At 42.8% G+C, this 17,880-nt stretch overlaps 1 protein-coding gene across 2 annotated transcripts; it reads right to left on the bottom strand.

Moving 5' to 3' along the window:
- Positions 1–1,497: 1,497 nt before the first annotated feature.
- Positions 1,498–16,060, bottom strand: unm_sa1261 (un-named sa1261). Of its 2 annotated transcripts, none has more exons than XM_080447384.1 (4): positions 15,978–16,060; positions 7,523–7,746; positions 4,721–4,923; positions 1,498–4,202 (listed from the first exon to the last, which is right to left on the bottom strand). In XM_080447384.1, the coding sequence occupies exons 2-4, from the start codon at positions 7,692–7,694 to the stop codon at positions 3,384–3,386; spliced, it is 1,194 nt and encodes a 397-aa protein (XP_080303510.1). In that variant the 5' UTR covers positions 7,695–7,746; positions 15,978–16,060; the 3' UTR covers positions 1,498–3,383. The 2 variants fall into 2 exon arrangements, with proteins under 2 accessions (XP_080303510.1, XP_080303509.1); XM_080447383.1 differs by lacking the exon at positions 15,978–16,060 and adding an exon at positions 15,842–15,963.
- Between the last annotated feature and the right edge of the window lie 1,820 nt (positions 16,061–17,880).

Here is a 17,880-nt window from a genome sequence, read left to right as displayed (position 1 = left end):
AGAGAGGGAGAGAGGGAGAGGGAGAGAGGGAGAGAGGGAGAGGGAGAGAGGGAGAGAGGGAGAGGGGGAGAGGGGGAGAGAGGAGAGGGGGAGAGGGGGGAGAGGGAGTCAGAGAGAGAGAGGGAGTCAGAGGGAGAGAGGGGGAGAGGGAGTCAGAGAGAGAGAGGGGAGAGAGGAGAGAGGGAGAGAGGGGGAGAGGGAGAGAGGGAGAGGGGAGAGAGAGAGGGGGGAGGGGGAGAGAGAGGGGGAGAGGGAGAGAGGGGGAGAGGGAGTCAGAGAGAGAGAGGGAGAGAGGGGGAGAGGGAGAGAGAGAGAGGGGGAGAGGGGGAGAGGGAGAGAGGGGGAGAGGGAGAGAGGGAGAGGGGGAGAGAGAGAGGGGGAGAGGGAGAGAGGGGGAGAGGGAGTCAGAGAGAGAGAGGGAGAGAGGGAGAGGGAGAGGGAGAGGGAGAGGGAGAGGGAGAGGGAGAGGGAGAGGGAGAGAGAGAGGGAGAGAGAGAGAGAGACGGGGGAGAGGGAGAGAGGGGGAGAGGGAGGGAGAGAGAGAGAGAGGGGGAGAGGGAGAGAGGGAGAGGGAGAGAGGGGGAGAGAGAGAGAGAGGGGGAGAGAGGGAGAGAGGGAGAGAGGGGGAGAGAGGGAGAGGGAGAGAGGGAGAGAGAGGGGGAGAGGGAGAGGGGGAGAGGGAGAGAGGGAGAGAGGGAGAGTCTGCCTCTCTCTCACTTTGTCACTGTCTGCCTGTCTGCCTCTCTCTCACTCTGTCACTGTCTGCCTATCTGTGTGTCTGCCTCTCTCTCACTCTCTCACTGTCTGCCTGTCTGCCTGCCTCGTCCTGTCTCTGCCTTATCCCTCGAAACCGCTTATTGCTGCTTGCAGCTATATTTATTATTATTATTGTTACACTTATTATTATTATTATTATTATTATTATTATTATTATTATTATTATTATTATTATTATTATTATTATTATTTCACTTTAGTGGCACCTAGCTGTGCCTCTTCACATTTACACCCCAAGTATACACAGAACAGTCTGGCTCCATTTCCAGTTGCATTAATCCACTTTTAATGAAAGATGAGGTTTGGTGATATACTGGTTCCCAGTAGATCTGCCGGTCCCAGGTGATCTACTGGTTCCCAGTAGATCAGCTAAATTCAACATGAGATCCAGCAGTGTCGCCTCTAACAGACACACATGAACTCCACAACAGTTAAACACAACACAGAACATAACACCAAGTAAACAACATCACCACACAACACATAATGCCATGACACATCTGTTACTGTAAGTCTATGAATCCTGGTTGACAAACGTCTTTTCATTATGTACCATCTTCAAAAGAATGGTTAAATCTTCTTAGCATTTTATAATGATGAGAATGGGCGGCTGCATTCAATAACTTGTTGATCTGACAGGGTTTCCTTAATTCAGAGAAAATAAACTACAGCAATGTTTGACTCTGTGGGCTGTTTATTTCAACAATATTCCACCAGAGCAATGTGAATTCATGCAATTATTTTGGAAAAACACAGACAGAAAACATTTCACAATGTACTGTTTTTCAAGTTTGTCCATCATTTAGTAACCAAAATGTTTACCTCTTAAACAATATTCACAGAAATAAAATTCATGAGTAAACGACTGAAGAGAAAGGACTTAACGACACTCCCTGGTCAGGTTAAGCCATAGTTGGCTAGGTAGAACATATCCCCAAAAGCATTTTATCTTCTTCATGTTGAAACTACTCAAACAGTACACTGGATACAAAATACATTTTATTTTAATCATCAAATCTCAAAGTCTTCTAAAGTTAAGATTTCCAATTTAGTTTTAGTTTTTTTAAACCATGCAATTAAAAAATTATGTTTAACCATAGTTCTTGAGTAGCTACAGAAATGCTTTGTTATACTGCAAATAAATCATCCTGCCAAATAGCTATGTATTGCACGAGTAGCACGGTCGTCCCTAAACTGAAACACATTAGGTTTTTCATTGCTTTAATAGTCACATTACAAACTAATTGTATCACATGGGAAATAATTCCTAATGCTGTCACAATGATAACTGAATTAGATTTGCCAACTGTAGCAGCTTGTAATCAATGGACCAGTAAAGGTCCTCGTATACTTCCATTCCAAGTTCTTGATTGGAAACTAGATTCCAAGAGATGTGTTCTTAAGCTTACATTTTTAAGATTTTTCTATCTTAGTCACATGACCATATCAAATCGGTTGACGAAAAATGCTATATCTATGTCGAGCAACATGCCAGACAAAGTCATGAAACAAAGTATAAATTAGCCTTTTCCTTGGCCCTCGCTCTTGTTGTATGCTACTGTATAGTAGGTTTAGACCTTGCACGCTGACATGATGAACAGACATTTCTGACAAACAAAACATTGACTCAATCTACCTCTACAAATATTTGGGAGGCTTACAGTACATCAACAACACTATTACTCACGTTTGGGAGTAAAATGTTCCTTTGCTGCATGATAATAGTCATCCTGTCAAGTTCAAGGTATGGCATTAGCAGGGACAGCATTGTCAGGGTTAACAGTTTGAGTCCCACTGTAGCCATCCCTGCAAAACATGTATATTTTCTGGGAATTGTAACGCACTGCAAGCATCCGCCAAAATGGCATATCATAGCGGTTCACCTAAACTTGGGGATAAAACTTGTCAAAACAATGTTCTGATTTCTGATACAAATATTTCGGACATAATAAATAATGAAACAAAATAACAAAAACACACTTTACAGAAAAATAACTTACAAAATTAACTATTAATCATAAAAACATATAAACAATATAATACAAGCCCAGTAGTATCTTCCATCACGGTCATATTACAGACCATTTATATATATGCACAAATTGATGCACTTAAAGCAGATTATTTATTTCACTTTTGCTTCACAAATCGATGACTGGGTTGTTTTCAATTATTCGTTTTTATATTGCTTCTTAATAGTGTTCTGTTTTTATCTGTCAAGTTGTCTTCCCTCAGTTCTTTTATTTTGTAAGTCTTCCAGTGTATTAACGTATTTCAGCAACTGAAGTACAGCCACACAAGAATGTAAAGTAGGCTACACATTGGGACTGTCTGACTTGCTAGTCATTCCCTCAGAGTGCATCGTCATTAGAAATGATTCATAAATCCACAGTGAAGCTACATCCTATCTCAGACCAGCGAGGACACGTCACAATACTAAGTACCAGGCCAGCTGCCATGTTTTTTTTTTCACACTTTTCCCTCTTTTCTCCTTCCTCTTCCCTGGAAAGATCTCCCGCTTTAGCTCAGACAACCTTTGTGTTACTTGGGTGTGCGGGTACAACACCCCCTCACGTTGATGTAGCCCAGGATGGAACAGCCAGACTCTACACACAGATCTCAATCGCTGTGGCAACCAGGATGCGGCCACCTCCGTTGTTTTCTCGGTTGACCCGCTCGTAGCTTCCTGTGGATGAGGGGGAGCTATTGGTGGACATGGACGAGTAATGGTTGTCCATCAGAATGCTCCCCTTCGCCACCGTGCAGCCAGGCGACAAGGACTGCTGCTTCAGTCTGTCCACTAGCACGTCCTCCTCCGATGAAGACGAGCTGATGTCTACCGTGGGCCCGCTGCCCCCGAGGCCCCCACCGCCAACGCTATTCCCATTTTCTGTGTCCAGCATCCAGCAGTGATTGAAATAGCTGAAGACCTCCTTGACAGAGCAGCGGCGCTCCTGCTCGACAGAGAGAAGCCTCCGGAACATGCGCAGTGCGTCGTCAGTGAACCGGCGCCACTGTGACGGCACCGTGCCCGTCCTCCGCCGCTGCCAGCGGACAAACTCCTCGTAGAAGCCGTCGCACTGCATAGCCTTCTCCCAGGGGAAGTTCCCTGTCAGCATGCAGAAGAGCAGCACGCCGAATGCCCACACATCCGTGCTGTAGTCCACGCAGAAGCCCTCGTGGCGCATGGGGTCGCAGAGCTCGGGGGCAGTGTACGGGATGGTTCCACTCACGCGTTTCACTGGTGAGCCGGCGCGGCGCGTCATGCCGAAGTCAGACAGCTTGATTTTGCGGCACTCTTTGTCAAAGATGAGGATGTTCTCTGGCTTGATGTCTCGGTGGACCAGTTTTTTACAGTGCATGTAGTCCAGGGCGATCGCCACCTGGTGGACACATCGTTTGGCCACTGTCTCGGGGAGCCCCACCTTGACAAAGGAAAGGGAGAAAAAAACGGCAGACAAAAGAACGATGAAGCTTGAAATGAGAGCCTAAAAATAGATGTCATTGTTTCGGGGAGGGGGGTGAGAAATAATGAACTGGATTATGTTACAACCTATCCCAGTCTGAAGATAAAACCAGGCAGACGAAACTCATACTTAATGATCATTTGATCACATAACCACCACATTATTACACAGGTGCACCACATATTCATTTTGCATTCCTTTCTACACAGTAACATCCATGGTACTACCGTGATTTAACTCTTATAAAGAAAGGGACCCATCTGGGCCATAACATGTAGATATATGATATATATACATAGTTACATAGACTTTTATTTAACAGGGGTCTCCCCATCTCTCCAACGCTTTAGTAGAGAGAAAATGCATTTTCAGGTCGGGATGCCAATTTCAATGCCAAAATCAATATAGTAATTCAAACAATCTCTAAGAAAATAGTCGATAGTTCAGCCCTAGTACAGTACCCTGCTCGTTCTCACCTGCGGGGGGATAATGTCAAAGAGATCTCCAGCCAGGGCGTACTCTTGGGCGAAGATGTAAAAGTCGTCGGTCTCAAAGGCGATGCCAAACATGTTGATGATGAAGGGACAGGGCGACAGGTATAGAGAGATGCTGTATTCCCTCAGAAAACTCCTCAGCTTGGTTGTCTTCTTCCGCAAGAACTTCAAGGCCATTTTGGTGCCTGAAACAGGAAGGCAAAAGCAGGCGGTTTTACATAACTGGCATGCAGTATACAAACCTGTTACCCTCTCGTGCTATTTTTAGCTACATTTCAGTGCCATGGGGATTATAATTAATGGCTGCTTAATTGTGGGAATGAAACACAATTAAGATGAATTTTTTCATTTTAAAATTCAATGAATAATCAAAGCGAGTGGGATTACACAATTAAATCCATTTGGGTTTTGGGTTGTGTATATTTTGTAAATATCCCAAATCCTCTGTCAGATTTGTGTTTCCATACAGCAGGCAGGGCCTCATCTGCTTTGATGTACAGGATTTGGCAGTGAATTGAACGGGACGTTGGAGTGTATTCAGCTGTGTCAACATATCCAGCCAGGAATAAGATTAGAATGGCAAAGACTAGGCAAAACCAAACTGAATTTTGCCTCAGGCCATGGGCAAACCAAACCTTTATACTTCATACCCTACGCCAGTGGTTTTCAAACGTTTGGGCCCAGGTCAAAATCTCAAGGCACCCCTGTATTCATAGCAAAAATAGCAGATCTACAAGTTCACAGATCTACCCGCAGATCTACAAGCTAACAATGCATCACATCGTGAGGCTTTGTGAGCTGCTAAGATCTGCTATTTTGGAGAATTCAAAGTTTAATTTATTTTTATTTGCCTATAATGACATACCCAAATATTTTTTGCCCAAATATTTGTTTAGGGTATAGAATTTGCATTTGTATTTGGAAATGAGTGTGCACAAAGTATTAATATAGTAAATTAAAAAGAATAATTAAAACATTTTTGTATAGTTGCATCCAGGTTGTCCCAATATCCCAATTAAGGCACATGTGGACTTGTCTCACAGCACACCAGTGTGCCTCGGCACACCGTTTGGAAACCACTTACGCAGTATACAGTAATTTGAAGCCACTGGAAACCCAAAATCCATTCCACTGTCTCGAGGGAAAAGTAATAAGTTCAGAGCCTTGATTCACTTCATCTCCACTCATCAGACACAATCTCCCAAAACTACACCAGCATAGGCGAGGAGACAGACGAATTACCACCACTAATTTGAGAGGAGAAATACCGCAGACAATAAATTGGAGAGATGCCAGCTTCAAATGCCACGTTGTCTGAGTTTAGCTACTGTAACGGCTGGTGTGTCAGCGAAGGTGAGGAGGGATGCTTCTCCAATACCACTGGCTCAGCTCTGCTTATTGCACCAAGAAGGCATTGAGCAGGCAGCTAGACTTGCATGAAAGATCCATTTGCTGTATAGGATGTTTTTCCATTAACGTCATCTCTGAAGTTATCTTGAAATCAATTCCATAATGTAAAATAATACAACCCTAATGCAGCAGAGTTGAAAGTTGAAACTAAATTACAACAGATAACTGAATAATAGCCTTGCAATGGTCATTTTCATCTCAAAGAACTGTTCAACAGCAACCAACAGCATGATGTTATATAATTATGAACCATCTATCTGGTCCCAACTTTTGCAATGGCCCCAGAGGCGTTTCTTGACAATAATAGTAACAAATTGTTGATGCTTCACTTTTTATGAATAGCTCTTTCCTATAAATGTTGTAGATTAATCTAAATATCCAGCTACCCTAATTCAGAGGTCATAAATTCACTTAAAAACCTTTTGCCCAGTTACAGTACAGTATGTCCACTACCAACTTAGAATGGTAATGTACAACATTAAGCTGCAGCATACTGGTTCTCTCTCTGGAGTCTATGAACCTGTATGGATGTCTAATTCAGGACAATACAATTCTACTCAATTCACTATTGCACACATATGGCGAGTTCCACAAGCGAATACTCAGAGTAATACTAATCTGTATACTGTATGTCTAATTTAATGCTGTGTACTATGTCTTTTCAGCTGTTTGTTATGCAACCATGTTTTGACATGTTTTGAGGATTACATGCATGTAAAAACCACTGTACCCATTTAAGTGATACACAAAGTTCAGTGTCTCAATTGGTGACAGAAACACCACTGTACTACACTGTAGATGGGTTCTTCTGCTCCAGCTTTGTGTTTCTATAAAAGAGATGATTAACAGAACTGGAGCAGGTGGACAATGCTTTAGCTTGCTTTTAAATGCAGAACATATTTGTTCATTGTGAATTCTGAATTTAGAATTTTGATCTGTGCTCAATTACTGAACTACAATTATAAAAGGGACATGGACTGGCAGATACAGAGGTCCATATATGGGCATAAAAAGGACGAGGACTGTCAGATACAGAGATCTCTGCATATGGGCATATCAGTCGGATCGGCGGTGCGACGTAGGTGTGAGGGCCGCGTAGCTTCCAAACTCTAGTAACTCTAAAAGAGAGTATCATTGCATATGATAATCACCTTGGATGCTCATCTACCATTGCTGCGATACATGTATGAGTGCATGACAAGCTCAAATGCCTAATTAATACTCCTGCGACAAAAATAGCTAATTTACAAGCTCAGTGAGCTTGTTGATCAGCTATTTTCAGCATGGGACAATGTCATACGATTAAGCTTCAATCAAGTTAAAGCCTTTCAGACTTTTTTGCGGTGGGTAAACAAACAACCTTCATAGAGTTACCTCTAATTTTGTGGACGACCAGGTCCACTTTTCCATATGTGCCTTTTCCCAGTTCTCTGATGACCTCATAGTACTTGTTGATGTCCAGCTTCTCGAGGTTCTGGGCAGCGATGACCTGGAGCTCCTCCAGGATGTCCATGGAGGCACGGGAGCCATGGGGTGAGGAGCTCATTCTTCCAGAGGGAAAGGCCGGGGACAGAGGGCTGGTCTGGAGACTTCTGTTCCTGTGAGGGAGAATGGGAGGAGCAGGAAGGTTAAACTTAAATATTCCATATTTTATACTGTACTTCCTCCACTCGAAAATTGCCGATCTACAAGCTCACCACGCGCCACAACGTGTTATGAGCTTGTAGATCGGCTTTCAATTTAAAAAACAAAAGAAGATTAAAGATTTTGGGATGCCGGGGTGAAAGTGTTTAAGGAGGAATTTGGACCAGCATTCACCCATGCATTCATTCCCACACAATTGTGCAGTATACAATGCACATACTGTATACAATATATATACACCACGGTTTTGTTCTGTTACAACCATCAAAGGGGAGACAGAGTGTTTTGTATCCTAGCCAAATGAGCTCTTATGTAAGCTTCAAATCGTGCAGTAAACAACATGCATCCCCTCCCTGTTCAGCGGAACCACTTTCAAGTGTCCAAGATCACAAGCCGCTGTTTCCCCTGACAGGAGAACACTGAACCAGCAGTTCAAACAGCAGAAGAGACGACATGAACACACAAATCCACAATTCAAGTCCTTTGTTCTTTTGTTCTTTTCCTGAAGTTGAATAGGTTCTTACAAGTCTCAATGTAGGTCACTAACTCAACATGTAGTCATGTTTATGTAAATGGTAGCAACTACAGTAGTCTTCATGTATTATTATTCAGTGCAATCCTGTATCTACTGTGTGATCAACAAAAGAAGCATTATTACTGTCTGACAGCAAAACATTACTATTTGCAGACCAGATTCTGAGCAGGAAGATAAACAGTATTAATGAGCTTCCAACAGAATGAATGCCTGCATCTAATCTGATCATTCTCTCTCTGCTCAGCTCCATTCTCAGTAAATCTGTCTCAGCCTGCCTTCTGCCATGAGACAAGTGAAGCTACACTCATTTGCAATATCCTTTATTTCATCGCCCGCGGAGGCCAAGTTATCGACTATGACTGAATAGACTTCACAGCCCTGATGGTATGATGCAGAACGCTAGCTAGCTACATCCTGTACATGACGTCCATCTGTGCCTGTCTTGGAATCAGCTCCTCTCTGAGTCTAGGGTGTGTGTGTGTGTGTGTGTGTGTGTGTGTGTGTGTGTGTGTGTGTGTGTGTGTGTGTGTGTGTGTGTGTGTGTGTGCGTGTGCGTGTGCGTGTGCGTGTGCACGTGCGTGTGCGTGTGCGTGTGCGTGTGTGCGTGTGTGTGCTTGCGTGCGTGCCCAGAAAATGTGTACAGTACATAAAAGTATGTAAACAGTGCGAAGATGTTAGAATTAAACCGAAACTTATTTTTGTTTAAAACTAACTATAAACTGTAAATCCTACTATACAGTTGTCAGTATAATGGTCAGTATCATGTTCAGTATCATGTTCAGTATCATGTCAGTATCATGGTCAGTATCATGTCAGTATCATGTCATTATCATGTCAGTATCATGTCAGTATCATGCCAGTATCATGTCAGTATCATGGTTTAATAATCACATTCCATTAACAGTCCAGTTTAATGTAAAATCTGAAATTTGGAAATCGATGAGATGTTTTCTAAATTATATAAGCAACACAATACACAATAGAAATTAAGCTTCCATTTGAATTGGGTGTGGGGGCGGTAAGGTACCTGGATATTGGGGGCACTAGCCCAAAAAAGGTTGAGAAACACTGATTTAATTGATATGTATGTACAATTCACAGTTACAGTATCTACCATACAGGGTCATGTACTAAGGAACTGTGTGATGCAGGTCAGGGATGTAATGGTATACCACTGTGATTGGTGGTAAATGTCTTTGATGTTGTTATAATGGTGATGGTGATTTTGGGCATACGGTACTTGTCATTTTCATGCTTAATTCACACTGTTACAGTGAAGAGAGAGACAGGAAACAGGAACAGAGAGTAGGGGCCGGCCGGGATCGAACAAGGCCCACGTGTCACGCTCCCTAACCACCACGCCATTGTGTCGCACAACATACTTGTCTTTGACCACTTAAGCCTTGTAAACTTTGTATGACAAATTGTGAAAATACCCAATCAACAAGTTGGGAAGGTGTAGATCTGCTATTTTTGAAAAATTTGAAATGTTTTGACATTTTTGCCTATAATGACAAGCCCAAACATAGGGATACCAGGTTGGAAGTGGTTAACCAGGTATAAAGGTGTATCTGTGCATGAGGTGTAGTGAAATTTAATTATGTTTTTTCAAACTCTCTGACGTTTTTACGGAGAAAGACTTACAGAGTGGCAACTTTGACTCCGATTCCTCCCCTCTCGCTACTACACCTAGTCTAATGTGATGATGATGATAATCGTAGTGATAGTATATTCAACATGCAATGAAAGATTATTTTTAAATAATCAAAGTACACAAAACGAATTGCTTTTTTCTTCAAATGGTATAATACATTTAAATGTACGTAAAAGAACTGTAAATCATGTTATTTTTGTAGATGAATATTATGACATGAAATGTCATGCGGTTACATCCCTATGGTTCAGTGTTAATTTAACTCTGAAGTAGATAAATTAACAATGAGAATTTGACTGTGTAGCTGACTAGCTGTCAGCATGTGAGACATGGCTCCAGTTTACTCAGCATGCAGCTCACTGACAAGGTCAATAAAACTCATACTGGACAACACAAGCACATCCACAGAGAAACAAGACCAGCTGACATTGCAAACAGAGAAACGCATACTCACGGTTGAAGACAAAAAACATACAGTGACACATGCATCCACACAGACACAGTTATTAAAATTAAAGCATTGTATTATTTGCTATTGGTTTACATTTTTGCATTGTCTACCCTTTTAATTTCACATTTGAAATGTTTTGGCATTTTAAATACACCTCTGCTGAATGTTTTTGGTATGCATCGATACACATAAGTCTGATGGGGCCACTAATATGTGCAGTGAGTGCATACATGCATTGACACAGTTACCAGAGTGATATAATATCAAAGAGACTGGAAATGAAAGAAGCAAATGTTGCCAATTAAGAGCTTCTCCTCCTCTGCAGCTTTGATGCAGCCCTGCCATCCTGCCACATACCCCCCCACCCCCCTCTTCTCCTCCACCCCCTTTAGGGTAATCCTGCCATGGCTACTCCCGAGAGGGCTGCTGGGATCACCGAGTCCTATTTGCCTCCTAGGCAAGGGGGTTGAGATTGCCATGCAAGGTTTTTTTTTCTTCTTCTCAATGGGGTTTAATTCATCTGTATTCAAAGCACAGACGAAACTCTGTTCAGCAGCCAATCTGCCTTGCGTCATCATAGCTGCTTTGCCCTCGGTCCGTATCCCCCTCTGATGCAGCGATTCCCAACCTCTGGGGCAGGGCCCACTGGTGGGCCATGAGGATATTGAAAGTGGGCCCTCAAATTGGTAAAACACTCATATTTAATGAAATATTAATAAAATAGGATGTACAAAATGTCTCTCACCCATCTGACCATTTAACACGGCATGAGGGTGTTGGGAAATACTACTCTGATGCCTGCTTTTGCACACCGCACAGGAAAAGAGGTGACTGTTGAGATCTGGCACTGGGAAGGACCCTAGGGGGGGGGGATCACTGCAGGGGATATTGATGGCTAGCAGAGCAATGGAACACTGAGACAAGAATGAGGACTGTTGTCTTGTTTCCCTGCAGCAATGGCTATTGGCTACAGGATGGAATGTCAGTGTTTGTGACAATAGGTAAATGTGGTGGCTGCCAAAAGTGCTGAGCAATAGATGCTGTCCTCCTGTTATGTACAGCAGGCACTGTACATACTTGTACACTCATATATAGTGCACACACACACACACACACACACACACACACACACACACACACACACACACACACACACACACACACACACACACACACACACACACACACACACACACACACACACAAACAATGTAAAACATAAAATCCTGTCAGTGTCAACTTGCGTTTCCTGCCAAACTCAGTTTGTACAGCATTAGCTTGAATAACACAAAAGGCAGATACAAATAAAAAAATCACACCCAGTGTGAAGTGGGCGGTGTGGTCACAGTGGTCATCACAGTGATGGAAGAAGTGATGGAAGAAAAGTAATATTGTGGACCAACCATTGTACACCCCTAACTTAAAAAACTTTTTTTTTAAAGTGCATAGTCCTATTTATAGGGCTATGCACATGTGTCATGTTTCACTAGCCAATCACAGTCCTGAATAGACTGTGATTGGCCAATCACGGTGCAGGGTTAGGGGGGTACACTGGTGGCCAATCATAGCGCAGGGTTGGGGGGGTGCAATGGGTGGGGGGGTACAATGGTGGCCAATCACAGTGCAGCGAATGTCCAAACCTCACATATAGGGGCGGTTTCACCGCCCAAAAACATGTTCCAATACAAGTTTTTGTGAATTTTCCACCTATTCCTCTTCCCTCAATTTTGGCGATAAGCCAATTATGGGAGTACGTCTCCACCCATACACATGAAGTCACTAGCTGCTTCTTTTAACTAATCTGCAGTGGCTGGAGGTAGTCTCTCTACTCTTCCACTGAGAAATGTAAATCCTGGTGCTGGGCAGGAACGGTCGCCCAGGGTCAAATCCGGCGACGTCGGAACGGTCGGACCCACGTATGTCTGGCCACCAAGGTCCAGTCACCCCAGTCAAATCCGGCGAGCTTGGAGCAGTCGGACCCGCAAATCCGGCTGCCTCAGAGCGGTCGGACCCGCAAATCCAGCGACCTCAGAGTGGTCGGACCCACAAGTCCAGCGACCTCAGAATGGTCGGACCCACTAATCCAGTGACCTCAGAATGGTCGGACCCACAAATCCAGCGACCTCAGAATGGTCGGACCCACAAATCCAGCGACTGGCCTCAAAACACGGCCTAACTACTTCCTTGTTAGGGGCTATAGTCTGTTCTCTGCTCTCCACACCGGCGGGGCGAGTGGTCCGCCGTTGGGGGCGACAGTTCCGCTCAAGAGGGGCGACTGGACTGCCGCTGGGGGGGGGTGAGCGGTCCACTCAAAAAATGGGGGTTTTGGGGCGACCGTTCCGGTTACCCTGGGTAGGACATGTGCAATAGGTCTCATGCAAGAGACCCAGGTATGAATCCCGGTTTCTAGGTCATAAAAGTTATGGATTGTAGCTTTAATAGATTAATGTACAATGTGCAATGACAAATCAATATATCGCCCCTGCTAGATACAGGGAGGAATGTTTACCATGTTAATCAATATAACAGGTACTGTAGCACCGGTAGGCTACATTTGGATCATCAAAAATCGTATCATCTATTTTGCACTTCTCAACTCTATCCAGATCTTTCAGGATATAATTAACAAACAATAAAGAGAGCTGTTTTGGTAGGGAGAACTAATGTTCTCGCTCGTTCTCGCTTAACGGTTTATGTATTGTTGTCTCTCATCACTCTGAATGTACCAAAGGGACACAGACTGTCCTTCCTTTACACACAAGGACACCATAAATAAATCAGGTTTACTATATAATTGACAACTTCTGACAGCATGTGTCTCCCATGGTTACGACATGGATAATAGCCAGCTGATGCTTAATGAAGCCAGCACTATGATGTACTTTGCGTGTCCTCTGCAGCTTCTCAAAAGCACCTGCTTACAAATGCAAGGACAGAATAATGCAATTTGATCACTAATTTACACCGGTGATGCCGATGCAACACTGCAGCCATTATAGCAGAAAAACCCTATTCCATGGTCTTTTATTGGAGGACAGCAAATGCTGCTTCTGCATTATTTACAGACTCAATATAGAGACAGCTGCCGGCCACTGGTTCAATGGAATTGCAATTTGAGTTTCACTGGTCCAGCAGGTTGTTCAATTACCTGGACTATTGACCATGTGGGTCAGTGAAACTCGTTCTGTGCTCAAAGAAACAGAACAACCAAACAATAGTGCTTTCATTCCTGTTGAGTGGGGGTCATTTCATTTACAATACCTGTACATTTTTCAGAAGCACAAAGGAAAAGTTTTGTTCCAAAATGAGTTATCGATTGCTTGAAAAATTGAACAGCTGAACATTTGTTGGAAAAACTTCCTGTGGAGCAACATTGAGGCTCCAGGAGCGCAAAGACCCTCGATTAGAAATTGTCTATTTGTGAAAACATCGAGAAACTGAAATTCAGAAAACCTGTTTGGATACATCAAACGTTTCCAATTTCTAGTCTATTTCTTTAGTCTATTCACAAGCAAACCTCAATAACCAAGTCTAGTGCATCTGCTCTGAAAGTCAAACCTTTAAAACCAGCCTGACTGACAACCCAGAGTGCACAAATGGAACCAAATGGACCCTTACAGGTCTGTAACTCACTCTCTGAGTTAAATTAACACTCAGGATTTCACTGTGTAGACTCTGAGTCTCTTTAAGGGGCGTGAGGCTGCCCACCCAGATCCTTCTCTGGGGTTTTTAGTGCCAGTCTGCTAGCTGCCGACCCACCGTTCACTTTGAGCCCTGATCCGCTCCTCACAATGTTCATGGAGCTGTGAAGCACTTCAAAGCGGTGGAGCTTTGGCTAGCTAGACCTCCTCCATCTGCAAACACAGCGGCTTTGTGCCTGTACACTCACAGTGGCACATCACTGGCCATGGCCACTGAGCTGCTGTTTTGTACCATCACACTGCTGTGTCTACTAATGTATGTGAAAGCACGGTAATGTTCCCTCTTTTCCTGTCTCTGCTGTCTCTATCCATGTGCTCCCCCCCCGTATGTATGTGTGTGTGTGTGTGTGTGTGTGTGTGGGGGGGGGGGGTTGTGTCACTCTCTCCAGTGGTAGAAGTCACAAGTGTGAGATACACTGTCAGCTAGCTGGTCTACAGGTAGAGAGAACAGTATGCAGCAAATTATATGCTACAAAAACAACAACAAATCGAGCCTGGGAGAGATATCTTGACATCTCACAGACAGCTCGGTGTCAAAGACAAAAAGCTGCATGTCCTCTGTCTACATGTCAAGTCTCTGTTTTTATAGTTGGTTATTATTAATAGACTATTGTTTCACCATGACATTGAGTCATTTTCTTTGTAAATTTGTCTGCATTTACATGAAAACTATGATCCTCTGGTTAAACTCAAAAGTCATATGAATGGCAAGGTCTGCCGGTTTCAACTAGATGTTTACAATGTAGGCCTATTTTATTCACCTCCCGGTTTAGACAACAGCACACATCCTTTACACCTAAGACCCAAAGACATGGACTGATGACAACCAAATAAGACCTGTAATAATATGTATGCAGTGTACATCTGAGGATGCTATGTGATGTGGTCATAGCACATCAAATAACTGCAAAGTGTATCTGCTCTACAAGCGATGCAGTTTAACTATCACAGCATTTAAATGATAAATCAAGCAGTATTGATGTTTCAATATCTGTGCACGTGTATGTGTCTGCACGTGCAGGCTACTGTATGCGTTTGTGCATATATGTGCTGGCTGACCGACTGTGTGTTTGTGTGTGTGTGTGTGTGTGTGTGTGTGTGTGTGTGTGTGTGTGTGTGTGTGTGTGTGTGTGCTGCACGCGCGCGCGTAAATGCGTGCATGTTTATGCGTGTGTGCATGCGCGCGTGCGCATGCATGCACGCATGATGTGCATCAATAAACACTGCAATAAACACTAGCAAATTTTACAAATATGCAAGACAGAAAACTAAAATGATAATGTGATACATACAATGCACATTGTGTACCGGGAAGACAATAGCTAGACAGAACCCATTGTTCTGTTTATTGTTATGGTGCATCTATAACTTTTAATTGTGTGTAGGCTATATGGTTCATTAGAATTTAGCACATTTTAAAATATGCTTTGGATATGTATAAGCATCAAGCCAGACACATAATAACTGTATGTAATGCATTGCAATTGCAAAAACACTGGAGCCACAGACCAGCACAAAAGACAAAATGGTCATGGAATGAAACATCAGTTAATGGACACAACAACCTGCGATGTATTAAAATGCATTAAAACGTTTTCGACAACACAAAGTAAAAATACAATGTAATCTTAGTTTGCTAATGTGGTCCAGCCACATTTTCTTTTAAATATAAATAAATAAACAAACGATTAAACACTGGAGGGCTTACCTTTGAAATTGTGATACACATGCAAGGTTTGCCAGTGTCAATCCATTAAGGAGACACTACCATCTTAACTTAAGAGAAAACGTCAATGGATGATATCATTTGTTCTAGATTTTTAGTTTTTTTGTTGTTGTTTTACCTCTCGTTTTTTGTAAACTACTACACAGACTGGATACCTGGAAGAGACGGCGGCTGTCTGGAGACTAGAGGTAGAGGTGATGCTGTGTGTGTCGGTGCTGCTACAGTGCTGTCCTATTGTCTCCGCACTCCGCTGCTAAAGGCACAGTGTTGCCAAATTCTGCGAGAGAAATAAGCAACCACGTCTCCAAAAGAAGCGACGAGGCAATCTACAAGCTCACAACGCGTCGCATCCTTGTAGATCTGCTATTTTTAACTAGAAAAAGTGCTCCTCGGAGCACAGGTCTCTGCCAGGTCAGGTAGGTTATTGTGGGCCAGCAATGTTCGGAATTCGCCAATCAGGATGGAATATGATATAGGATGGATCCGTCTTGATCACTTGACTATAGAGACAATGTGTGCTGATTTGCATGATGTTTGGACAAAATTTGTAGGAGTAGGCTAATATAAAGGGGGGAAAAATCGCAAAAATCGGCCTCCTGGTGGCGCTATAATAGGGCAATGTCAAAAGGGTGGCATTTGTTCCTCAACATAGTGCGAATGTGCGTGCAAAGTTCAAACTTTAGATGTCAATCTTAGCCAATCAGGATGGAATATGAAAAATCGAACAGATCCGTCTTGATCACATGACTATAGAGATGTGTACCAATTTGCGTCAAATTTGGATAAAATCTGCCTGTTATAGCGCCATCATGAGGCTGATTTGAAAATGTTCTAGTGGCATTTCTTCCTCTGCCTAATAGGAATGTGTGGGCAAAATTTCACGGAGATCGCACTCTGACTTCGGCAAACTTTGGAAGCCAATTTTTGCCAATCAGGATGGCATATGAAAAATCTGAAAGACCCGTTTCGATGATGACTATGGAGATACTGTGTATCGATTTGCTGATGTTTGGACAAAATCTGTAGGAGTAGGCTACTTTCAAAAAATGTGGTCTGCACAAATAGACCATGACTATGACAGGCCCATGTAAGATTCTTCTCTGGCATCCAGGGAGTGCACAGTTTCACTGCGATCAAGACAACAGTGTCTCCTAGGGTAGTTAATACCCTCACAAAAACATGTAGTAATCCTGGTCGCTATACTGCCTCCCCCATGACAGCCGGGGCGCCTGATGGAGGGGAAAGGAACTGGTTGGAATAACGTGTTCCTTCCATGCGCTACGTACCGGGGAAACTCCCCCCTGTAGTCCATGAGCCAGACAAGATTTCATTATCGAAAGAGTGGGCAAAACCATACCTATATTAAATTGTTCATAGGGTCAATACGAGTAAATAAATATATGATAACCTCTCCACAGGAGCAGCTTTTTCATGGTTATCACACATTTTGTTATTTTTCCGATACGTACATGACAGGTGAAAAAATGTCAAAATTAAAAAAATAGTTATCATAATGAAACTTCCTGAGTTGATTACTTACATGAAGACAATGATTTATTGTATTACAAGTTTTCTGAAATTGTATATTTAAATATGCAAATTGGGCATTAGGAAAATAAGCCTGAATTTGCATAACTTTCCAGAATCAACATTGGAACATTGGACAAAGCCAGAGTCAACATTCTTATTTCATTTTGTTAAGATGTTGGAGTCAAAGGTTTTTAACGAGGGAATATTCAATATCTGGCTCAATTTTGGGGCTCTGGCTCATGGACTAAATGCCTAATTTGCATATTTAAATATACAATTTCAGAAAACTTGTAATACAATAAATCATTGTCTTCATGTAAGTAATCAACTGGGGAAGTTTCATTATGATAACTATTTTTTTAATTTTGTCATTTTTTCACCTGTCATGTACGTATGGGGAAAATAATTAAATGTGTGATAACCATGAAAAAGCTGCTCCTGTGGAAAGGTTATCATATATTTATTTACTCGTATTGACCCTATGAACAATT

Source organism: Gymnoscopelus braueri (genome assembly GCF_963280865.1).
Source record: "Gymnoscopelus braueri genome assembly, chromosome: 13".
Classification (NCBI taxonomy): domain Eukaryota; kingdom Metazoa; phylum Chordata; class Actinopteri; order Myctophiformes; family Myctophidae; genus Gymnoscopelus; species Gymnoscopelus braueri.
Note: the sequence above shows the minus strand (reverse complement) of the source record. Positions and strands in the feature narration are given on the sequence as shown.

What these genes read in the sequence shown, in the direction of transcription:
- unm_sa1261 (XM_080447384.1), bottom strand. Translation starts at nt 7,694, where the DNA reads ATGAGCTCCTCACCCCATGGCTCCCGTGCCTCCATGGACATCCTGGAG. An exon ending in GGTCGTCCACAAAATTAGAG is followed by an intron (nt 4,924 to 7,522) that starts GTAACTCTATGA and finishes TTCCTGTTTCAG; the next exon opens with GCACCAAAATGGCCTTGAAG. An exon ending in TTGACATTATCCCCCCGCAG is followed by an intron (nt 4,203 to 4,720) that starts GTGAGAACGAGC and finishes TCCTTTGTCAAG; the next exon opens with GTGGGGCTCCCCGAGACAGT.